Genomic DNA, 25143 nt, shown 5'->3' with positions numbered 1-25143 from the left:
GATCAGATGTACAGTTTAAATCCAGTTCTGAAAGAACTATTACAAAAAATAGCCACTCCCCAAAACTACCCTTTTCCTGTTCCCACGCCCAGAGGCAAGCCCCTTGTTCCGGGATTCGAGTGAACAATGGCAGCCGTGCCCTCCTTTCTTAAAGTACTTTCATTTTTCCTGAACTGAGTAATTGTATGATATATTTACAATTCTTCCTAGATTTCTGCCTGCTAACACTGAATTCTTCTCAGCCTTTCCCTTCATCGTGTGAATCCCCATCCACGTGTTCACACCTTCTGGAAAGCTGTTTCATCTTCCAGAAGCAGCATGGCTCAGAGCCTTCCCACCTGTTCCAGGGCGTGTCACAGCAACTGCGATCACCCCCACTGTCCAGGAATTTTCCTTGCATTTGAGCCTATTTTCTGGACTTTCTGTCTTCCTCTTTCTTTTATGATGGTCTTGTTTGGGCAGAACACACCCCCAAAATCTGTTTGAAAATGCGTGCATGAGTGGTAAAGTTTCTGAGGCCTTGAATATTTGAAAATGTTTTTTTTCTCTTTTCACATTTGAGTGGTAGTTTGGTTTGACCTCCCAGGATGGAAATAAACTCCCTCAGAGCTCACGGTCTGCCAGCTGCCGGTGCTGCTGGGAAAGCTGAAGCTGGAAACCTCGGATGGTCCCTCTGTCCCCATGTTGCTGGTTCATGCCCTGGCGGGTCTTTCTCCATCCCCTGTGCTTTCTCCACACCACGGGTCCTTTCACCCTGGAAACGCGTGCCTTTCAGTCCCAGAGAGTTTTCACTCTTCTCTCTGGAACGCCTGTTATTTGAATGTTGAACCTCGTGGGCCGGTCTTTTATTTACTTGTTAAAAATCTACCCTTACGTATTTCCCGTATCTTTGTCCTCCCAGTCTATCTTTGGGTTTGATTTTTTCAACTTTATCTTATCATGGTTTGGTGAATTTTTCATCATTTTAATTCCCAGATCTTTCTTATGCTTTGAATGTCTTTGGTGGTTTTTAAATAGCATTCTCATCCTGCTCTTGTTTGGTGGATGCAATATCTTCTCTTGTTTCTCTGAGAGTTTCAATGGGAAAAAGTTTTCTTTTCCTCTCCTCCTCCTCCCCCTCCCTTTTCCCCTCCCCTCTGTTCCCTTCCCCTCTTCTCCCCTCCCCACCCCTCCCTCTGCATTTCTATTTCCTCCAACTGTTTTCCTTTACTTGCTTTGGCATCTTCATTTCCAGACCTTCTGCAGAGTCTAGCAGCCCTGGTTGTCTGGCCATTTTTAAGAGAGAGGCACTGGGCACTGATTGGAAACTGAGAGCCCATGGGTAAGGATTAGCTCCAGCGTGTCGTCCCTGATGGGTGATCTGGCGGGCTGCTTCATTGCCAACCTCCAGTTTTGAGGAACTCTACCCCTTCTTTCCCGGCCTCGTCGGTTCTTCAGAGCGCACTCTGGGTGGGGGGAGGCTCAGCTGACTTCCAGTGCTCCAGGAGCCCTCAGGGGCCAAGGGCCAGGCCGTTCGGTGCATCCTCTCTCCGTGGCCCCTTGTTTTCTGTGTGGTAACTCTGCCCCCCACACAGGACTGCCTCCAAACCAAGTCTGGAGCGCCCCAGGCCCCAGCTGAGCAAGGGGAACTGTGGGCCTCATTGCCCTCTCAGTGGACTTTCAACCTCCACCTTCACCCCCACTTCCAGAAGGACCTATGGTCACTGTTCTTGATTTGGGGAGGGGGCAGCCCGCAGTCCCCTATCAGCTTAGAAGTCCACATTTTTGAGTCTGTTAAATCCTGCGCCGTGTGCCCATCTGGTTTCCAAAGTTCCAAATTGTATTGAGGCTGTCCCTTCTAGTATTCTCTTAACTAGACCTTGGAAAGTTCACAGGCCTCTAACTGTTCTAAATGTTCCTGTTTCCTTTCCGCTCTGTGTGCTGATCTGGTGTGGTCATACACACAGCCAGTGCCCTCAGGTCACGTTTTATTATTTTATTAAAGCTGTGAAAATACTGTTAATAAACAGAGCTGACTGAGCCATTTGGAATGCTCCTTGAGCTTTTCATGAACACACACCTGCCTCCCCTCCCACTCGGTTACCCGCCCACTGCCCACCTCCCCACCCCTACCCCTCACCGCTTCAGGGTCCCCTCTGGGGCAGATGGCAGCGGGCCTGGGGTGACGGCTCTAGGAGGCTCGCTGGCCCTCATGACTGCCCCAAGGACTTCCTCCTTTCACTCATCTGTGCCCTTTCCTTACAGCCCTGTTGATGGTCTTTTTCTCCCTGCAGCTCTGTTTTGTGATGTTCTGGACCCCCAACGTTTCCGAGAAGATTTTGATAGACATCATTGGAGTGGACTTTGCCTTTGCAGAGCTCTGTGTTGTTCCGTTGCGGATCTTCTCCTTCTTCCCAGTGCCAGGTAGAGAAAAAGAAAATTCCTAGTTACCTTCATGCCCCATTAATTCTTCTTTCCTTGGAAATGTTTGCAATCACGTTAAAAAAACAAGAACATAAACTTGCAAAAACATAGTGAAAACATAGCATGAGCTTCCTGCTAAAGCCTGGAAATGCCACAGAAGGAGGACTGCTGGAGGAAAGATGATTCAGGGGCAGAGCTGAGGCAGATGGCAGTGGGCAGAAAGGAAACACCTAGAGCCAACAAAAAAGCCAGGTGGAAAATGACACACTGACATGAGCTGCTACAAGAACGAGGTAGTCCTCTTGAAGGCGAAAGGCAGGACGAAGCCCGGTTGGCAGTGCCCCGTAGGCCGCCGTGCCCATAAGCAGGGTGTAGCGTGCAGGTGCGCCTGTCTCATGTGCACCTGCTGATGCTGGCTTATCTACAGGGGGTTCTAAAAGCAGATCGCTGCTGGGGGGTGCTTGCCCTGGGAGGCAGGCCTGGCGCTCGGAGGTCAGGAGTGGAAGGAACAGCTTCCTTTTATTGGACTCCCTTTGTGTACCCTTTATATCACTTACCTAGTGCATGTACTTACCTATTCAAAAATTAATTGAAAAAAAAACCCACAAGTGGGAAACCAGAATGCCAGAATGCTCAAAGCACCGATCGGGTGAAGAGAATGAGCCCTCGAGGTAGTGAGGCCAGGCCGTGGCAGCCCCGGCAGCTCCTGCCCCCCCGGTTCCCAGCAGTGGCTGCTCTCGGACGCTGCCCGGCACCTGGGGCGCGCAGGTGTCACCTCCTGCGCTGTGGCAGAAGTGGAGGAGCGAAGACTGCCGCGGTGGAGCGGCAGCTGCTGTGTCCCTGAGTGACTTGGGAAAGTGGGGCCCCCTGGAGGAAGGGGCCTGTTACGGCTGAGGGGAGCTGGACCGATGCCCCCGAGAGCCCAGGTGGGACGGCGCCTTCCCTGGGTGCCCATGTGGCCTTGAAGCTCCTCCCCTGGAAAACGGAGGCCTTCCAGGCGGCGGCCAGGCCTGCAGCCCGCACTCTGGCCTCTCCCTGTGCGCCGCTAAGTGCGGGAATGAAACGAGGCTTCCACCCGGAGCGGCACGTCCTGCCAACCAGACGCACCCTGGAAACAAGTTCTCCCAGGAAGGAGCACCTCCCCCTCTCCAAGGAGCCTTTGCCTGATGCCGGCTCCCCGTGGGCGAAGGACCCCCACCTCCCTGCCACCAGCCCCTCCTGGGGCTCAAAGACGTCCTCCACCCTCTCCAGGCGCATCCCCCCAGGCCCCGGGCTCCACTAAGCCCTTTCCCCGTGCAGGGCGCGCCGTACCCACAAGGTCGTGGTGTCCACAGCCCCTGGCTCCTTCCCTCCCGGGCTGCTGGAGCCCCCTCTTGCACTCAGGCCCCAGTCAGGGTGGCAGGATCGAAGCCCCTGAGCTCCTGGAGTCCTCAAGTCTGCCCGGGGAGACGAGACATTGGAAATTCGGCACAGGGTCATTGCACAACATCAGGATGTCAAAGCTAAGGGCGGGCAGCACGTTTTAAGGAAGGGAAGTGCCGCGGCTGGGGTGCTCAGGGACGGCTGGGAGGGGCCATCAAGCCAAGTGGGAACAGGTCAGGTCCTTTTCTCCACCCACTCCTCTCTCCTGCGGCCTGCCCAGCTCTTTAGTGGCCCCCCTGTGGCATCGTTGCCCGTAGCTGCCTTCTGCAAGCCTCCGTTTCTCTCCTTGAGGCTGGGCTGCGGCCAGGAAGGGCAGGGGGGTTGTGGCAGGATCGGGCAGCGCCATAAGGGAAGCAGAGGAATGCGGGGACACTGGAAGCTGGCGTCCCTTCCCACGGGAGCAAAGCCTCGGCCAGCCCTCCAGAGCCTCGGGCCTGTGTGACGCAGAAGTGAGGGGGCAGGGGCTGCCCCTGGGCCCTGGCCGGCATGGGAGGCCTCGAAGCTGAGGCGGGCAGCCCCAGGCTCGGGCGCTGCTCACTACCCTGTGCTCCTCCCGACAGTCACCGTGAGGGCCCATCTGACCGGGTGGCTGATGACCCTGAAGAAGACTTTCGTCCTGGCACCCAGCTCGGTGCTGCGCATCATCGTCCTCATCGCCAGTCTCGTGGTCCTGCCCTACCTGGGGTACGTCATCCGGGGCCCTGGGGTGGAGGGGCCTCCTGTCACCTTCATACTCCTCTGGGGGGTCATGTCGGCACCCCCATGCCCTCTCGAGTTAGAACTGCAGCAGGAGTACGCCGCTGGTCAGCCCGGGCGCCGGCCACTTGAGCCTGTTCTAGAAGAATCCTTGCAGGTCGAGGTCTGTGCGCAGCTGACGTTCATGGAGCATGGCAGCACAGCAGGTGCTGTACCAGGCTGCGAGTCCACGGGCTGCTCTGGAAAAACCAAAGGGGGAGGACCGCAGCCCGGCCCTCAGGGAGCCCGGTCTCCTGGGGCATCATCTGGGTCTCAGGCACGCGGAAAACTCGATCTGAACAGCGTCACCAAGGAGGGGTGGGAGTGCCACGAGGAGCGCAGGCGTGCGGGCACATGCCCAGCCAGCACATGGCTGAGCGGGACCCTCAGGGGGGCAGGAGCCAACAGGCATCTGTCCCCGGACACTGCTCAGCTCTGAGCTTCAGGCAGACAGTTCGCAAGGTGCGGCCCTTCCCGAAGCCGAGGCCCCAGAGCGGCTGCGTCTCCTCCCTCCAGGGCATCGGCATCTGCCCTGGCTTTGCGCTAACTCGGGTGGGTTTTGGCCTCGACTCTCTTTGTGCCGTGACTTGGCTCTAATGGACCGATCGCCCTCACCCTCCCCTCCGCAGGGTGCATGGAGCCACTCTGGGAGTGGGCTCCCTCCTCGCGGGCTTTGTGGGGGAATCCACCATGGTCGCCATAGCAGCCTGCTACGTCTACCGGAAACAGGTAAGCAGGAGAGGGACAGCATCACCCCTCCACCGTGGCTGTGACCACCTCGCCCAGTGGACGGAGGGCGGGTCAGCACGCCGAGGGGCGCAGGATGGTGACGTTGCTTCACGTCCGCCCCATCTGCCAGCGTGGGTCTCCCGGCTCACCATCACGCCATGGGCTCTGCCTCGTGTGAGATGGGGCCAAGGTTGTTAGCAACAGAAGAGGAGAGCACTGTTAAGGGGCTATTCTTTAGGCCCTGCCTTATTTCAAAAGGCAGTTACATTTCTCAGGAGAGACAACAAAAAGGCTATATGTGTATAACCCTACTCTAGTGTTACCTCTAGAGAATTTTTTAAAATGTAGGAACTAAATAATAGCTTTGACCCTGTAAGAAAGTCCTGAAAAGGTGTTTTGCAATTACATTCCTCCCCTAAGTCCTTATAAATTCAGACTTCATTTTAAGTGTCTTAGTTGGCTCAGCTGCTATGACAAATACCACACACCAGTGGGCTTAACCAGCAGGGACATGTCGGCTCACAGCTTGGGGGCGAGAAACCAGCACCGAGGCGTTGGCAAGGCCAGGCTTCCTCCAGAGGCGCAGCGCTGGCGGGGCTTTCCGGCAGCCGCTGTCACAGGGCGCGCTCTCCCTTCCTGTTGCCTCCTGTGGTGTCCAATTTCCCTGGCTTTTCAGGACTTGCGCCCCACTGGACTAAGGCCACCCTCATTCAGGGTGGCCACCTCCCACAGGAGCAAGGTCAGGGCGTGGACGCCTGGGCAGACCTGCTCCAGGGCAGTGAGGCGTCCTGAGGGAGGAGGGCACAGCCGTGTTGTCCTGCACACAAAGGACTGGACGGTTGAACTCAGCCCCAGTGGCCATCAGTGACCTTGCCCAGGGCCTGGCCTGGCCGGGGTGGAAGCCTGGTGGTCTGAGGTCAAGAGCGAACAGGAGAAGAATGGAAGGCAGCAGGTCGAGACCTCTCTTGGGGTGTTTTGTCCAAAGAAGCCTGGGTGTGGATGGCAGGCAGCCAGTGAGGAGGGATGAACTGAGGCAGATTGATTGCTGGGGAGAAAGTCCAGGAGAGGGTGCTGGAGGAGAGGGCGGGCGAGGGTGGGCCCCCCGGGACCAGCTGGTGCTCCAGGGGAGGAGCTGGCTGAGAGTTGGGCAAGGGCGCGGTCTTCTAGGAACAGCGTCTCCTCTCCACGGGGGCAAGGCTCCTCCCAGGAAGTGGCTCCCTCAGCCAGAGCCTAGATGCTGGAGTTCTGAAAAGCCGGGCCTCTGTCGTCATGGGCCACGAGGAGCGCAGAGGTGGCTGTGGGGATTTAGGAGCAGGTCCTGAGGGAGGGGCCACATGGAGGGGCCGGGGCTGCTGCGGCCCGACCCCCCAGGAGTCAGGCCAGGCGAGGGAGCGCATGGCGGCAAGCCCAGAGGCGCGCCAGGGGGAGCCCCGCGGTCCAGGGATGCCTGCTGGGGGGACTAGAGCTTCCAGTGGGGGCTCTAGGGAGGAGAAGGCAGCAAGGGGCAGGGGGGAGGCCGTGTGGGGTGAGGGCCTTGCCGGGGGCTGGCGGTGAGGTCCAGGGGGCAGGGTTAGGGTGTCGGGGAGGGGCCTGCAGTCCCCACAAGGCGAAGTGCCCAGTAAGGGAACTGAGGGGCAGGCCGAGCCGGGGTGCAGCCCGCTCGCACCCATTCCACACACACCCGGGAAACGGGGCCCAGGCCTGCAGCGTGGGCCCGCGGCCTCTCCCTGCCCTCAGGTCCCTGCCCACAGCCCCGTGGTGACGAGTCTTCTTTGGCCTAGAAAAAGAAGATGGAGAACGAGTCAGCCACGGAAGGGGAAGACTCGGCAATGACCGACATGCCCCCAGCGGAGGAGGTGACAGACATCGTAGAAATGAGAGACGAGGACGAGTAGGGGCCCGGCGCGTCAGGCTCACTGCGGGGACAGTTGGGGTGCCACTTGAGCATCCGTTCTTCTCCCATCGTTTTTTGTTCCTTCGTTTTGTTTTGTTTTGTTTTGTTTTGTTAACAAAAGCGACCTTGACTTAAAGGTTTCGTGTAAATTCTCAAGCATACTGGGTATGCTCTCGCTGACGTGGAGACCTAAAGAAAGGTCTTTGCTGTTGCTTCGCAAAAACAAACAAAAACTGAATTCATTCCCCTGCTTCACGAAAACGCCAGAGACGTGGCTGCCTCCCAGTAGAAGCTGTCCCCTCCTCCACGGACACTGTCACTTGGAACCAAAGGACCGCGCGGGCCGCGGCCGTGGGCACCCAGCCCAGCAGGCCACGCGCTCCACTGCCCCTTGTCATTTCTCTTAAGAAATCAACAGGTTAGGACTGGGCTTTCTTTGATTTGCTTGACAGTATCTTAGCTGCACAAACAGGAAAAACCCAGGAGGCCTGTTAGATTTCCCCTCAACCATGGAGCTTTAGCCAGAGGCAGAGCACCGAGCCGCAGGCTGCGCCCAGGAGGCGCCCTCCACGCCGAGAGGGAGCTGTGAACGCGGCGTGGAAATCGTCTCCCTAGCAGGTTTGGGGTGCCATGGGAGCAGCAAGCCGACCCGAGCAAACGCTCGCGTTTCATTTTGCATCTTTCTAGATTTCAGGTGAGCTGTCAGTGTTCACACCCCACTGTGTACGTACACAAGCTACAATTTAAAGTTGTCACAGAAGTGCATCTCCACCTGTCAGCGCCCCCGCAGGCCTGTCCCCGAAGGCTGGTTTCTCAGCCACCTTTCCTGAAGGTGGCGCTAGAGCAAGTTAAATGGAGCATTCTAACGTTACATTTTCATTTTCAAGAACTGAAGCTTTAAGTGGAAATCTAGCATTCTAATGCCAGGTTGCTGCATCATAGTTTCCGAAGTAGATTCATTGCCTGCTTCTGCCATCCTTCCTTACAACTATGCGGTACAAGTAATTCAGAGTGCTCTGCGGTACTTCCCTCTCACGCCACACGGTAAAGCAGGACGCTTTATAAACAATATCAAGTCACTATGTGATATTCCCTGGAATGAAATGTTTGAAATCCGTTTAATGCAGTATATTTTTCTAAGTTTTGGGGAGCAGGTTTTTTCTTTTAAAATTAGGGACACAAATTCTTGATTTAGTCAAAACTCCTAGACTGGAAGAACCTAAACAAAAAAAAAATATTTTAAAAGTATAAATATAAACTGTATATGTTATGTAATTTATTTTAGGCTATAATACATTTCCTATTTTCGCATTTTTAATAAAATGTCTCTAATACAATACGGTGATTGCTTGTGTGTTCAACATACCTGCAGTTGAAACGTATTGTATCAATGAACATTGTACCTTATTTGCAGCAGCTTTACGAAGTGTGTCATTTGTATATAAGTGTACCAGTCGGTAAATTACAAGAGAACTATTTTTCACTGTAGGGGTATAAATTGGCCAGCTGGTGTACATATTTTAGAAATGGAAATACAAACTAGAAGAGGAAAAAAAGAAAGAAAAAGGCAGGATTTTTGTGTTTATCGTTTTCAGTGCTGTATAACCATATTAGCAAAGAAAAAGAGAACTTAAGGGGCAGAGTCGGCGGTGAGCATAACAGGGCGGTGTTTGCCAACGCCTTCTACCTTGCGGTGTGCCTGCACTGGTAACGTCCTTAAGGGCTTCCTCCAGCAGTTTTTCCTCCACATGTGAGAGTCCTGAAAATTACGATGCATAGCTTTGGGGTGATCTGAGATCTGAGAGAGCTAAAAAAAAAATCCAGTTGTGTTGGGCTTTTTTAACGTACAGGACTATAAAATTAAACAGCGGCATTTTTAATAATTTGTGGCTATTTTGTGCTTGTGGGGTTGGAGCTTAAAGATCACCTTGAAAAAGCATATTCTTCCCCCTAAATTGAGGAAAGATCCACTAGAGACTTCTCAGCATAGGACCAGAATGAGTAAGGACGCCCGAGGCCCCTGGGGCGGTAAGGATGGATGGGCCAAGGTGTTTTTGTTAATTCCAAGGACACGGGACAGCAACACCAGCCTGGCTCACACCTGGGGCTGGGATTTAGCAGGACTTGTTCAGCCTTTTGCCCTGAAGCCGGCCATCCTTCATCCATTCCCTCCACGGGGGCTGCTGAAGTCAGCCTGGCACCTTAAATTCAGAAGCAGCACTTAGAGCTGGCATGTTCTTCAGGGTCTAACCAAGAAGTCCATCCTCCAGCTTGCCAGGGAAGGCGGCCTGTGCTGCGCTCTCTCACTTTTTAGAGACGTTGGGACCATCCTTGGACTCTGCCAACCAGAGAAACGCTCCCCATACACGTGTTTACTTTTTACTGCAGGTCATTCAGCCAAGAGATGGACTAGAAGGGCCCCCTGTCAAGGCCACAGAAAGACCCAGTGGGAACTCTCTTGGCACTGAGTGATTGCTCACAGACAAACTGAACCTGAAACTAGGGGGGCAGAAGAGCTTAGTGCCGCCGGATGAGTTGGGCAGCTTGGGTCCATCTTTCTCTAGGGAGGGTTTTCTCCAAGCCAGCTGGGTAGAGCCTCTCCTTTTGTGGGGCCTCCTCTCTGTTTGGTTGTTCCTTTTGAGGGGCATGTGAGTGGCTCTCTCTAAAGGGACAGTGGCCGTTTATTCTGCCCTGGCCTGGTGGGAGCTTGGTGGCACTGGACCTCAGAGAGACGCCTGAGAATTGAGCAGAAAGTACCAGACCAGGCTCGCTCTAGGAAAGTCAAGCCAGGTCTGGGCCTCCTGGCCATGAGTCTCAGGGAGTGTCGAGACCGGCACGTTGGCAGGAAACGCTTGCCCGTTGTGGATTCTTTAATTTGCGCACGGAAGGCCCCTGGGTTCACCCCCTCATGGCTTGTCGGGCTTTCCTGTGCCAAAGCTACTCTTCTCTTGGTTTTCCTTTTTATCCTTAGCAAGTAGTTTGCCTGAGGAAGCGTCCATGGGTGGCAGATACCCTCACTTGGCCCTTCCCCCTCCCTGCTTCTTCACAGGCACCTGGGAGGTGCCCATGAGGGGGGAAGCTGGGGCCACCCCGAGCTCCCAAAAGTGGTGGAACTGGGACGAGTCGTGGGCACTCCAGGGCCTCCCCGGTCGGAGTGAGCCCATGGTCCTCACGCCAGCTGCTTCAAGTCGCTGTTTTTGGAGCATCATCCCCTTCCTCAAGTAAAAGTTACTTAATTATCTCTTTAGAGTAAGAAGCGAGAGAAGTGAACAGCTACCTACCCTTTTCATTGTTCCCTGTTTTCTGATCTTTTGTTGCCTTTTGTTCTGGAAGGAAGGGGGAAAGAAACGTTTCCATACCCTTGGTTTCTAGAAACAGTGACTCAGGGGCTCCCTGACTGGATTATTTTTTTCCTCTGAACCAAAGTGAGAGGGAGGGCCAGAGTGAGACTGTGTGTTGCAAACTAGAAATTATATATTGTTGCGATTGGATTTTATTGAGAAATCTTTTATTTAAAAATCTTTCTACTTCAGGAACTTTCTCACCTGCTAGTGCCCAGGACAGCCTGTGCTGGTCTGGGCCAGTCAGCTCCGGGCCTGCCCTGGTCTGTCCCTTTGCAGGTCAGCGGGCCTCTCAACTTAGGATGAAGCCGTCATCAATCCGTCAGGGCACAGGGCAGGAAAGGGGGGCTCTGTGTGCTAAGCCTTGCCTTGTTTTGCTTTGTTTTGGAACTGAAATTGCGATGCAGCATGTGACTAGGGACTTTGTAGGATGTGGAGATTTGTGGGCGTTGAGAAGGCACGTTCAGCCAGCTCCCCCAAACCTGCTGCTCCCCCACACGTACCTTCTGTCGACAGCTGCCCTCTCCCCGGGCCCTCACACAGCTCTTTATAAAAAGCATTTGAGCCGTGGAGAAGCATGTTTTTGAGCAACGTGTTGGGTAAACATTGGAGATACTCCTCTGTGTGGTTATTTTGAATCTCTATTTCTGCAATTTGAAGCAGCAAAACATCATGTGACCCATCAGCTGATCTAACCACATATAAAACAGGATGTAGAAGATATCTGAAGAAAAACAAGAAAAGGCCTTGCTGCCTGCCTTTTTAAAGGCTAAACATGTAAAAATAACTCCACAAATGTCCAAAAGAAGAGGAATTTTATTGTGTATTCAAAATAACCCTAGCTCCACTCACAAGTCAGAAAAGGTATAACAAATTACATAATTTACTGTCTGATCTCAAAAGGGAAAAATAAGAAGAGGGGATGGCAAGACCTTGTTTTAAGTTAGATTTTATTTTCTTCTCTAAGAGGAGAGGTTGGAACTATAGCTCCCTGTTAAAGATAGCACCAAAGGTGCTCTTCCTGAATCATTAAAAAAAAAATTATCTTTACCCAGTCCAAAGGTTCCAAGAAAAGTACAGCCAATACCTTCAAAAATACTTAATTTTAATATTTTCTCTCTGACATTTGCAATTATCTAGGGTCTCTAAAAGATTGCATAAGATATATGCATTTGTATAGATGACTGTCAACTACACATAGATTCAGCCAACGTTTTTTATATGGTACCTCTTCTTAAGTAAGGTTATATAACTTAAAGTGCACTTTAATAACAAGACTTGACATCAGCTTCTACAATACCTTTATTTAAACAAAAGCGCACAAGAACTGGGGGACCCTTTTTCCTCTCCAGAAATATAAGTGGGTTCTTTAGATTAATGGGGTGGGGTGGGGGAGGTGGGGATATACCAGGTAAAACTGGTTCTTCTACTCGCTGTACAACTTTGTGGAAAATCCCATGAAATGGAGATTGGTCTTTACTATCAGATTTAAAGGCACAGGTTCCCTGACTATGAACCTGGAAAAAAGCAAAGGTGCCTTTGGAATCTCAAAACATTCTAGCCAGGTCAGCTCTCTGGCCTTGAGCACGCAGGGATCCACACTTGGGATGGACCTGCTACTGAAAGCCAAGTTCAGACCACCCTCATGTAACAAAGGAGGTACAGGGTACACATCACACACCAATCGTCCAGCATCCCTCAGCGTCGCCACGAAGCAGGTGGGGTCCACCAGGCTTATGGCTCCTTGGGCTCAGTGTCATACTTGGTTGTACTGAAGATGTACTGATAAGGCAGGCATCTAAAGCAGGTGTGGCCAAGGGGCTCGCCCTAGAACTTGAGAACTGGGCAGAGCTCCACGCAGGAGGGGTTCTGTTCAATGCTGCCGAGCCCGCTCTGGTCATTAGAGAGCGCTTCCGAGCGGGCGGCCTCGCCTCGCTCTCCCACACACCCAGAGGCACAGGCCACGATCGCGAGGCTCTGGCCTGGCACTACGTGTGACCCAGGATTCGGAACATGGTACAGGATCCTACCATGGAGAAGTAAAATTACCTCATTCTTCACTTCAGATCCGAACATTAGCAGAGAGCCAGGATTCTGTTTGGCAAAATTAAGTCTCCTGGGCGTCATTTGTCCATGTGCCGTGACTGTCAGTTTACAGCCTTGTTTCACACCTAAACTGTGGGTTTAATTTCAACTGTTAAAACCAATCACATGAAGGTATGTGTGCAGCCTTTGATTAAAAATGACCACAGAGGTCCATATAAAATATATGTTGCATTGAAAGTGCTGTTTATGTATTTAATAGAGAGATGTACGTTTTCATATTGTTAAGAACATTTATATATGCTTTTTTCTTTCTTCATTTATGCTCATATATTGTCAAATAGCTTTCATACTCTAATTTTACTTTAAGTAAAGCTTAAAACGGTTGGCATACAATTGAGATTGCTTTTAGTTTCTTTTCTTATTCTATTAGTCTTTGTACCCCAAAGTTACTTAATTATCCTAATTCTGGCTACAATTTCCCTTTTTATTTTTCAAACTTACATGAGATATTAAAATGTCACCCTTTGTCTTGGTAGCTGAAACCTATACTCACTGAGATATTTCTGTAAACAATGTCTTATATAAGCTATTCAAGTTTTATTCAGTATTAAAATGAATTTTTATTTTCCATAACTTCAGTTATATTAGAAGTATTTCTCTCAACCCCCTCCAGCTTCTCAATGAGGCTTCTGAAATAGAAACACCAAAATTACATGACTTTTAGTGAAGTCTGAGAGCAGCTGTGCCCGAAAATCCCTCCTGCCTAGTGTCCCATGGCTAAAGATGCTTGTTCTTACCAGTCTTTCTGTGCAAAGCAGTCCTCTTTTTAAAAAAATAACATCTTCACTGCACTGCAGAATGACAGCTCCAAACCTTTTAACCTCCTCATGCGAGGTTATCTAAAGTGGCTTACACACTTGTAATCAGTAAGGGTATAAGCATTCCACTAAGGACTGGCTTAGTTGAGCCTCAGCCTTAGTTGAGGTTGCAGGTCTTTGCTCTTCTTGTCTTTTACTAGAACCCCATACCTCAACCCACCCTCACTGTGTCCCTTCTGTCGCCCCTTAGAGCAGTCACGCTTCCACCCCTATCCTTGTGACGTGCGGTGTCTTCGTGTCCCTCGCTGTATCGTCAGGATCTTTCAGTTCCCCCACAACAAATCCATGAACGTCGTCAGATGCTTTCAACAAAAGGGCACTGCACTGCCAGAGCTTTTACAGAACAAAAGTCTACTCTTATGTTAGGCTTGCAAACCCTTGAATCCAAAGAACAAAACAAATTAACAAATACACGAATTATTACCAAATTTTACATTAGACTATGCACCTAAAATTCTATCGGATCTTTCATGATTCATGCCCAAAGCGCCCTGGCTCTAAAAGGTGGTCTGGACAACCAGCCATGGTCTCCAGGAGAGCCAGGTGTGGTCCTGTGACAGCCCACCCCACCTCACCCAATCAGGACACTCCCAAGCTCATTCATGATCAGAATGAAAAGCAATTTCTCCACCATTCCTTGATGGCACATCCTAGAAGCTGCTGCTATTTAACTCCACCTCCTTTTGAAAAGAGCCCCAAGAGGCGTGCCTGTTCCACCTTCGTTGGGAATCCAGTTCCTCAGCTCCCAGGAGACTAGACCGGGCCTGTCTCTAGCTCTAAATATACACTGGGGATCCCAGAGCCTGTCCAGCCCTGACTTGTTCCCGAGCTTCAGGCTGTGGTTCCCGGTTGCCTCCCAAGCATCTCCTTAGAGGGCTGAGGCCCCCCGCCTATGGCCCGTCCCATGCTGTCTCTCCAAGTCGGGTGAATCACATGAGCTCCCTCCCAGAAACCTACTCCACCTCCTACGCCAACCTCATCCAAGCCATGAAAGCCCATCAGTGCCACCTGCTAATACCTCTCACCTCCATCCCTTCTTGTCTTCAACCCTCCTGAATTAGCTCAGGTGCTCCTTCTCCAGGCTCATGGGTCCCCTGGACTACGTGGTAAATGACACCTCCTTGTGTTTCATGCACAACTGCCCCCACTACCTCACATACTACAGGTGGATGGTTCTAAAACACCCTGCCCTGACAAGCATCCGGTCTTTCCATGGCCCGAGCACTCACTCTATGCACTGGATAGCTGCAAGGTTGGCCCCGTGCTTACTTGCGTAGGCACCAGGCTAAGGCCGGGTTACATGTAAAAAACAAGAAGCCACCCAGCCCGAGCACTGAGACACTCATGCCCAGTAAGAAGCAGCAACAGAAAATGGCTCCTCATGGCACCCTAGCAAGTAGCTCTTGGTGTCTTCATGTCTGACCCTGTTCCAAAACCTGCCAATTCTTCAGTCCCTCACCCATGATGAGAACATAAAAGGACTCAGAGTAGAAATTTAAAGAGAGAAATCATAGAGATGGGTCTTCCTCAAAAGGTATGTGTGTGCAAGATGGTGGGAGAGCTTGACCCCCTTCAGCCCAGAGCAAGGTTCTTCAAGAGACACTCAGAGAGCTTGAAATGAGCCTTTAGGGTACCAGGGACCCAGCGGACCAGCGCCTGACCCTCTGGAGAAACTGTATGAGAGTGGATGACACTGGGGGTAGCTGCCACATCCAGAGTTTGACGGGCTAAGGGGGCAAAGACCTTTCTCAGGGACCAGGCCCAGGCCACCCGGACCAACAAGTTGGCCTGGGGGTGGCTGAGGTCCAACCAACCAAGCCCCCTGGACCGGCAAACAGGGCTCAGAAGAAGCTGGTAGATCACGGGGCTCCTGGGAGCTGCAAGCCACATCCACAGAGCAGCTGATGAGAGGCCCTGAGCTGTGGGTGAGAGGTGCCCAAAGAGCCACAAAAGCAAGAGTCAGCTCTACACAATGGACAGGCCCAGAGAGAGAGGCCAGTTTAGGACAGTGTTTTCATTTGCTAATGACTGCCAAGGCAATATATCAGAAAAGGGTTGGCTTTTGCAATGGGATTTATTAACTTACAAGTTTACAGTTCTGAGGCCATGAAAATGTTCAAATCAAGGCATCAGCAGATGCTTTATCCCCAAGCTACAGCTATGGGTGATCAGGCATGGGGACGTCTGCTCATCTCTCCCCTCTCCTTCAGACCTCACTGTTTCCAGCTTCTGGCTTCAGTGGCCTTCTGTATTTTGTTGATTTCAGCTTCTGGCTCCTGGAGCATTCTCTCTCAGTTGCTGGGGATTTCTGTTTCTGCAGCTCAGCTGATTCCAGTTTATAAAGGATGCCAGTAAGAGGATTAAGACCCACCCTGGGTATTCTACTATAGAACTATTGTGACTAGTAATGGAAGAAACTGTAGCATTGATCTGGAGAAAGTGGCCACAGTAGTTGCTGAGGACAGGAAGAGGGAAGAAGAGATGAGATGTGGGGGCATTTTCAGGACTTGGACTTGTCCTAAATGATATTGCAGGGACAGATGTTGGACGTTATATATCCTGCCATAACCCACTGAATATACTGGGGGAGAGTGTAAACTATAATCCACACAGTGCAGCAGTGCTCCAAAATGTATTTGCCAAATGCAATGAATGTGCCACAATGATGAAAGATGTTGTTGATGTGGGAGGAGTGGGGAGGGGGGTGCGGTAGTGTGGGGAGTATGTGGGAACCTCTTATTTTTTTTAATGTAACATCTTTTGTGATCTATGTACCTTTAAAAAAAATTTTTAAAGTCTAGGTTAACAATTAAAAATAAATAAAAGGTATGTTAAAAATAAAAAAATTAAAAAAAAAAAGATACACCCTGGGCTATAGCGTACTGGAGTAATCTAACCAAAGGGCCCTGAACGGAATCTAATCTAATCAAGGGCTCACGATAGGTTCACAACCACAGGAATGAACCAATTTAAGAACATACTTTTCTGAGGTCTGCCAAAGGTTCAATCTACCGCAGACAGTAACTGTCAAGTGTAAGAACTTCTCTCTGGCCTTGCCTCCCTCCTCCTACTCCAGCTCCAGGGGCAGCAGTTAGCAACTGTCTTAGCTCTGACTCTTACATGAGATGGGATATCCCAATTTCTGAACTGAAATGGCATTTGGCAACGTGAAAAAAATATAAGGTCTCTTAATTACCCAAGAATACTCAAATGGGTCATGGGGCACTGAGTCTTCATCCAGGACAAGGTGACGGGATGAGGTTCTCCCATTAATTACATCTTACACGGTGGAAAAAAAAAAATAAAGTTGCTTTGTGGTTTCATCCCTGAGTCTTGCTAGTTCGGCTGATCTGTTACAAATGGACGTGAAGCTCTGTGAGGGCTGCGGAAAGCCAGGAACAGCTGGGCCTTGGCCAGCTCAGCCTTGCAGTCCCCCAGCCTGGAGCCACACCTTCGTGGTGAGTGAATGAAGGCATTCAATTTCCCCCTGAACCGCTCTGACCCCTGGGATTCCAGCACACAGCCCTCCTTCCTGCAGCTTTCTCCTCTTCAGCCCTTCCGCTTGGCTCTGAGGAAGGCCCGGCACTCCGTGACTTAAGATAACCTGAGTGATTTCTTGTTACAAAGAAAAGAGCTCAACACTGGCCCCTGAGCACCCTCAGTCTCCCTTTCCCTCTTGCTCTTCCCACTCCTTGCAAAATTGCTCTTCTGTGAAATACATATATGGAAAAATCAAAAGTATTCCCATAGAAAGAGCCTAGTTAGAACATGTAACAGATGGGCAAAGAACATGAACAGATGGCTCCCAGAAAGTGAACTGCAAATGGCTTATCCAAACGAAAATAGGCTCAACTTTACACAAGTAAAGAAACAAACCGAGCGTTCATCAGCTCAGCAAAGACCAAAAAGCTTGAGAGAGCTCCGAGCTGGCAGGGGCCTAAGCAAAGGGAAGGTAAATCAAATGTAAATCACTGGTTCCTCCTTAGAGGACAGCCTGGCAAGATGTTTCAAGCACACACTCAACCAGGGAAAGAGATTAATGTCATGAGCAAAGAATACAAACAAGCGATGCGCAGAACAAATACAAGGGACAAACATTTAGGAAAAAGCAATCACCATCACCAGAACCAAAAGCCAAGTTTTAGGTTGTCAAAGTTGACAATTAAATGACGATCACTGTTACGAAGGTACAGTGACACAAGCCCTCCAACTCCTGCTGGTGAGGGTGAACATTCCCACAACTTTTTTGGAGGGCAGTTTGGTAGTATGTTTCAAGTTCAACTCAAGAGATTTCTCATAGAGAAAAAGATTCATGAGTAAGAATGCTCACTGCAGCACTAACTGTAAAAACTGGAAGTACCCAGTGGTGTTAATCATATAATGCTTTCTAGAGATTTTAGAAAACCTTGTATGGCATGCTCCTCAAGACCTAACGCAGTTCAAGTCCAGCACAACCCGAAAGCCCCTTGGGAGTGAATGTAGAATGGGGAGGAGTGGTCTCCATGTATCTGAAACAACTACTCTGGCACATGTTTGTGCTTTACTTTCTCAAAGTACACCTCAGTACATGGAGGCACACCGCCTCTGAAATGAACAGCATGGCACATGGTGACAGCTGTTTGGCCCTCTCCATAGCGTTCTCTCTCCCTGCAACTCCATTCCAGTTCTGCATGTGGGGCCTTTTTTTTTTTTTTTTCGGCACGAGAGGAGTATTTGGACAACACCGTCATAGGCTGCAATGACGATTTTGTTAAAATAGCTGGACAGCTGTCACGACACCTCTCGCCCATCTCTCATGGGGGCGGCAAGCTGGGCAGGGGATTGTGCGGGGAGGGGCTGAAAACTCCGTCCTTAGTTGTAGGGAGCTGAGAGGACAAAGCATCGCCCCTTGCTGTTTCCATGGCAAGGGCCGAATCTGCTCTGCCTCCCTGGTACCAAGCTGGGGGCCCCAACTCTGGACCCAACCCTCCCGCGTCAGATCAGTAAGGCAGTACTAAGCCACTCACACTGAGCCCCGACAGCAGGTGCGGGAGGCAGGGGCGGGGTGGGGAGAGGAGACCAACCTTTCAGAGGAACCGCGGAATGCCCAGGCTTCTAGCAGGCAGAGATGGCTGCTCGCTGGCGAGGAGCAAGAACCCTCTCGTTTTAAAGCACACTTAATACAGCTGGGTTTCTCCTCATTTAATGGATGTAAAAACATGAAGCGGGCCTCCACGGGACCAACAAAGCCCATGTTTTCTTCTACAATTCCTAGGATGGAGGAAAGCGGCCGAAGGCGACACAATGGAAGCACTGCCCTTGGAGCGGAGTGCAGCACCTAACTCAGGCAAGGCGAGGGACCAAGTGTATTTTTGTCTTATGTTTTATTTTTCTTGACCCAAATGGGTAGAGCAGCAGAGGACAGTGGTTTGGTTTTGACCACGGAGAGGTCTTTTGGCTGCCTCTTCCCAAGCTGGCACTCCGCCTGAAGGACCCCAACCCAGCCCAGCACCATTTTGCCAGCAAAGGCTCCCAGGCTCAGTGGTTTTAACAGGAAAGCAGGTATTGGCTGGCTCACCCTCCTCTGACTACCCCAAGAAGACCTTTGACCCCACTGCCCCCACCCACCTTTAGATTATTAGCTATTTCACTGATGGGATTTGTAGGCAAGGCATACGTTCAAAGGTTCTTGTGATCACACTTCTGGGTGCTTGTGCATCAGCTTGAATGGCTCATAAACCCTGTGACAGTTTGAGGCTGGGTAGACCCAGATCGCGTCCCCTGGGTTAATCCATTCCTGTAAATTTAATCCTGCTGCAGGAGGGACCTCTTGGCTGAATCACTTCAGATGAAGGGCCTTTGATTGGATTGCATGACCCAGGGATAAAAAGGCACAGACACATTAAAAAGCGGCAGAAACAGGGAAGAAGCCAGCAGCTGAAATCAACTGGAGCTGAGAGGAAGCCACTGTAGTCAGAAGCCCAAAGCACCCAGGCCTGGAGGAAAGGGGAGGCAGCTGGCGCATGTGCCTGATCAACCATGGCAGCAGCTGGGACAACATTTGATCTGGACACTTTCACTGCCTCAGCACTGGGAACTCTTAACCTACTAACTCCCCACTGTAAAAGCCAACCTGCTCCTGGCATATTGCATTGGCAGCCCTTAGCAAGCTAAAACCAACCCTGGTGCTCCCTGCAGAGCAGGTCTCTCAGCAAGCACACAGCAAGGCTGGTCTGGATTGGGGCTAAGGCCCTGCTTTGCACTCCGGGGTTCTTCCTCTAAGCCGCTGGCAATGCCTGCACGTCCCTTAAGCCTTACCACCACCCAGGACAGACTACATGGCAGAGATGAAGAACCTGCGATTTCTTTAGAGAGGATAAGTAACCTGCCCAAGCTCATTCTCCTAGTGGAACTGTATTAAATCCAGATCCAAGTCCAAAACTAGGCCCCAATTTTTTTAAGCATTTTTAAATGGTTAGGCACTGTGCTAATTGCTTCCTGGCATCCATCTCACTTAACTACTCAGCACTGCCCAACACTGCCTCCCCAACTCCTTGATTCCCTCGGAGCTGATGAAGCCAAGAGCCACACCTCCAGGTGTCTCTTGCTGTAAAGTTAAAGCTTTGGACCAAAATCTCCCGGAGTTCTCAAATGCACTTATTTCACTACCACAACACAGCCAGGTTCCCAAGTTTGGTTTTTTTGTTATTTTTTTGTACAATCCTCAGTAGTTGGATTTGCTAAAAGGACTCAAGAGCAAAGCCCTGGTCAGTTCACCCTCTGACAATGAGGACCAGAGACTCAACAAGTGACGGGAGACTTGGGGCCCCGTGAGCCGGGCATTGGCCGCGAGTGCAAATGGAAGCAAGGCCCCAAAGGACCGGAGCCGTGGGGGCATATTTTTCAGAGCAGGGCCCGAGTTTCTGACAAATGCTGACATTTTGTAAGAGTAAACAGAGGAGACACTGCCGGACAAGTCCAAAGACGGGCGGCCAAGTTCAGAGTGTGTGTCACCCTGATGCTCTCCTCAGAGCTGGACCCACAGGGAACAAAAACAAAACTTGCCCTGGCAAGAGTTCTAAAATCCAGTGGGTGGTTATCCTCTCCTCAATTACTATAGAGAGAGGGGGCATCTGCTGAAATGCAGGGCACACCACCAAAACACTTTTATAAAAACCACTGAAAGGAGAAGGGAGTTCACTGAACACACGCGTCTTGGCTTTGTTCACACGGAACGCTCAGAAGGAGCCAGCATTACTGTGGACCCTGGTGGGCCGGGTGAAAACACATCAGGGCAGATTTCAACAGATAAATGAAAGCCACCCAAATTAAGTACAAAACATGATTTTGAAGTTCAGAATTAAGCTCAAAGCCCCTTGGCTTTTCCCATGATTCCTTGTTTTATTCATGTTTTGGCAATTTTGTTCTGACGCAAAATTATATCCAAGAAATCAGTGTGACTGAGATTTTAAAAAACTAAAACTCTACTCAATGTTTCCCTCCCTTAATAGCTGCCTACTAATGAGCATTTAAAATGTTTTAATATACAGGTGGCCATAAGTTCTGAGAACAGGGATATATATATATGTGTGTGTGTGTGTATATACATATATATAAATAAAACGGTTTATTGATACATTTTAGCACAATGTCGCACCTTTATGAGCACCTTTTATATTTTAATTATATATACTAACCTATTCCACCATTCCCAGTTAATTTCAATTTACCATGGGGAAAAAACAAAAACATCTAACAGGCCAGCTCACCTCCCTCTTCCCAGAACACTGCTGTATCCCACGATGTGGCATGCACCCTCTGCCCCCGTTGTCTGCACTCTGTGTCCATTCACTGTGTGTTCTCCTGTGTCTGCTTGTATTCTCATTAGGTGGGTTCCGGGAACCGATCCTGGGACCTTCAGAGTGGGAAAGAGGCAATCATTCTCTTGCACCACCTCAGCTCCCTATTCTGCTACGTCTGTTATCATCTCTCCTCTGTGTCTGCTTTTGTTTTATCATCTTGCTGCACCAGCTCTCCACATCGGCTGGCACTCCTGCATGGGACAGCACTCCCGCATGGGCCAGCCTGCCTTCACCAGGAGGCCCTGGGCATCAAACCCTGGACCTCCTATATGGCAGATAGGAGCCCAACTGCTTGAGCCACATCCACTTCCCAATTATTTGCTATCATACTCTGCCTTTGCTGAACTATTTGGGGACTCAGTACTTTACACACATTTTTTTTCCCACATACATTGAGGGTTTCCTTTTGCTTTAAGTAGATACAGATCTCATATAAAGGCTTTTATATTTATATATACCTACAAGTAAAAGTCCCCAATGGTTTATGCTTCTGAAAATACTTTCTGGATTTCAAAGGGAAGTACCTAACAAAGTATTGCTAATAAAGAGAGAAAAGGCTCAAACCTTATTTGACATCAAAAGAAGACAAAGCCAGGAGGTGCCAGTCAACTCTCTCCATGTGCCAAGACGCAGGATGGTCAAGAGTGACAGAGCCCCTCACAGGTAGGTCCGCTGTAAGCAGTCTATTCTCTCATATGTAAAGTAGCACCTTGGGGCAAGGGAAAGGAAGAGGCCTTAAAAAAAAAAAAAACACAATGTTTCTTCCAAAAGAGATGTTAGATTCCTGTGGCCTGATTTTAACCTGATAAGCTCTAAAACTGGAAGAAAAAAAATGAAAGGCTACAAAAGCAATGTCTGTTCTCCTTAATCACTGAAAAAATTGATCAGACATTAAGCAAATATATATACTAGTGCAACAAAAGTATAGATGGTTTTCACATATGCAATTCTAAGAAGAACTGTCAACATTTCAATAAAATCTCACATATGCCCAGATTCTAAGTTAAAAAGCATATACTGGCTTCTCATCCTCCATGCCGTCATCACTGCGCCTTGGCTATGAGGGAAACTGATGGATGCTGTATACGCAGCAGTAGCTTAGGAAGCGAGAAGGGGAACCTGCAAACTTGTTCTGCAGGAGCAATGATAATTTGATGGTACATGTTACAAGGAAACAACACTCTCCAAGAAAATTCTTTTAGGTTTACATGCACCTTTAATGAGCTCAAAGGTGTAAGTCATGTGTCTGCTTAAGGTACAGATAATTTTTCTGCCATTACTACAGGGTCCAAAAACCTTTGAACTCTTGCAACAACTTCTGGTCCAAAAAGCAAGCACAGTGTAGTACCTACTACCTTCCCTTCTTCTAGAACACCTTCATTTCAGAGATCCCCCTAAGTGGATTATCCTTCTGGAGCGATTTTGGTCTCAACTCAATTTCTGTTTTGCTCATTCACCCAATCAGCTCAAGACCAGAAATAGGAAATGGAATTCAGACTCTGGGCAACTGAAGTTGCATTTTCAAAAAAGAAATGTTATTTTTAAAGTTGGATAATCATTTATATTTCCTAAAGTATTGCTTCCTTGAACACTTGGCTTCTCGCTTGCTATCATTCCACTAAGCAAGGCTGGCATCTGAGAGCAGAGTGGGACAAGGCCTAGGGCAGACGGCAACAAGAAATATACAGACCCCTTCAATTTCTTTTATTGTGGCAGTTAGGACCACAATTTCTGAACACAGAGGACAAGAAAAGGTATGAAATGTAAACAATTAAGATGCCCAATTCAAGTTCATTAGAACATTTTTTCAAAATGCAAAGCTATATGATCATGAGCACTATTAGAATTCAATAGTACATACAAACCACTGGCAGGTTCAATGTACCTGAGAAACACAAATCCCTCCCACCTTTTATAACATAAACCCTTAAGGCAATGCTTTAAAAAATATTCAAGAATGATAATGGTGAGCATTTCCTGTTGTACATTTACTAATGCTAAAATTAAGCATCAAAGTCAACAAGAATTCATTCTCATACTTTAATTTGGCTTCCAGGTACCTACTTATTTAAAGTACCATTGCATTTCACAGTGAAAAAACAAAGCCTCTCCAATGTATTCACACACATTTTAGAGCAGAATTTGATTCAAACACTCTAATCAATAAACATCTAGCAAAATGTGGTGAACATTACTGATGAGGTAATGGGAAAACTAGAATAACAGTCTGCATAGTTTTGTGCATCCTGAGTTTCCTTAACTAAGAATTTAATGAAGTAAAAGCAAAAATGTTTCCCCAAAAATCCCCCCCATGATTAGATAGCTTATAAACTATATTGAATTGGACCAAATAAAGATTTCCACTATTATAAAATAGAGGTGGGTACTTCAGGGAAATACAAACTCCCCAAGTGGAGCTGATGCAGTCCTGAAGAGGGAAGTGCTGGGTTCCTGTGAACAAAGACCAAGCCCCAGGCAGAGAATTCAGTCCCTCAGGCAGACCCTGCTCCGCCCATCTGGCCACCCCCACCCACCCCACCCACAACCTCCGTCTTGTCTTCCTGTGGACTGAGGAAGTAATCATGGCCACAATTCTGATATATGCTTGTGCTTCAACTTACTCATGAAAAAGCTTAGCAATCTGCTGCTACCCATCCCCTGCCACCACTCAGTTACACTGGAATTGACAACGGGAACACCCTCAAGAATGTCACATGAAGAGGACACCGGATTTGGACACAGGCTTATCCGACCTCTAAACTCAGACTGAATGACTGAATCTCTTGGCCTTGGCTTCCTCCTCTAAAACCACAGGTGGCTATAAATTTCCTGCCAACGGTAAAGTCCTGATTCTTAGGAATTGAGAATAACGAATAGACCCTGACACTAGCGCTGACCTGTGTAGTGTCCACGGTTTGGGCAGTGCGAGGGGTCACCAGGCACCCGTCCTGCTCATGGAGAGCAACCAGTTCCCACCCCACTCCTGCCTGCGGCTTTCTCTCCAGCCTTCCTAACAGCCTTTCAGTTAACCCACTTTGGACCCAATTCTTTATTTCTATGAGACAGCCTGCTTACAACATCCTTAATTAATATGTAAATCCAAACCACTGCTCTTCCCTCCATAGGAAGCAGAAGACAAGACTATAAAAGGGATGTTATGACTGTACCGTTAACAGATTTAGTTCCAGAGTTATTATACCAATTAAGCAGATTGCATAGGAAGATCCCTAGAGACCCATTACCACCTGGAAAAAAAAATGACAAAAACAAACAAACAAAAAAACCACTGTCTTAAAAGCCAGTTTGCCATTACAGGGAATTTTGTTTGAGATGTAAAAAACACATTCCGCTCCAAAGTGAGTCTCCTCCAATACAAAGAAGAGACAGAAGTATTTGCTTCAGGGAGAAGATGATGGAAAAGACCTGGTTAATTCTTTTATCGAAGGCAGTCTTCAGAACACCCCAGTCCACCAAGACTCAGAGGCCCAAGATTTCTCATGGATCATTCTAAGAGACGCGGAGTCTGAAGCCCAGGCCAAGGCCCTGCTGGCGCTCTGCCAGGCTGTGCACGTGGGCGCCTCAGAGACTCGTCTCCTCACACACTCGGACGGGGATGTTATAGTGCCGATCGTCCTCGGCGATCAGGGTCACCACCGGCCAGTCCTCCGGGGGGTCGGTGGGGTAGACTGTGATGAACTCTTCGGTGTCGTACTTGGAGAGCCGGTATACCTGGATGGTGTGGCGCACAGCATAGGCGAGAAGGAACATTTCCACCTGGGAAGAAAAGAGCCAACAGGTGTCCAGAGGGAAGCCACACTAAAAACATGCAGCTTACCACTCGTGCTCCACCTCAG

At 49.5% G+C, this 25143-nt stretch overlaps 2 protein-coding genes across 4 annotated transcripts in view; one reads left to right on the top strand and one right to left on the bottom strand.

Moving 5' to 3' along the window:
- Nucleotides 1-12963, top strand: part of ANKH (ANKH inorganic pyrophosphate transport regulator) — a 140880-nt gene extending 127917 nt beyond the window's left edge. The window contains exons 10-13 of the mRNA XM_058307125.2: nt 2274-2403; nt 4386-4509; nt 5190-5289; nt 7071-12963. Coding sequence (XP_058163108.1) covers nt 2274-2403; nt 4386-4509; nt 5190-5289; nt 7071-7184 — 468 coding nt within the window. The 3' untranslated portion in view covers nt 7185-12963. The remainder of the gene's footprint in view (nt 1-2273; nt 2404-4385; nt 4510-5189; nt 5290-7070) is intronic.
- Nucleotides 12964-22978: 10015 nt separating this feature from the next.
- OTULIN (OTU deubiquitinase with linear linkage specificity) overlaps nt 22979-25143 on the bottom strand; it is a 36499-nt gene continuing 34334 nt past the window's right edge. For all 3 annotated transcript variants that reach the window (XM_023588021.3, XM_004455785.5, XM_023588020.3), the window contains one exon: nt 22979-25063. In XM_023588021.3, the coding sequence (XP_023443789.2) occupies nt 24869-25063 (195 nt within the window). In that variant the 3' untranslated portion in view covers nt 22979-24868. The remainder of the gene's footprint in view (nt 25064-25143) is intronic.

The sequence above is a fragment of the Dasypus novemcinctus genome, chromosome 2 (assembly GCF_030445035.2).
Source record: "Dasypus novemcinctus isolate mDasNov1 chromosome 2, mDasNov1.1.hap2, whole genome shotgun sequence".
In the NCBI taxonomy this organism is placed as follows: Eukaryota; Metazoa; Chordata; class Mammalia; order Cingulata; family Dasypodidae; genus Dasypus; species Dasypus novemcinctus.
This window is presented reverse-complemented; position numbering and strand designations above follow the sequence as displayed.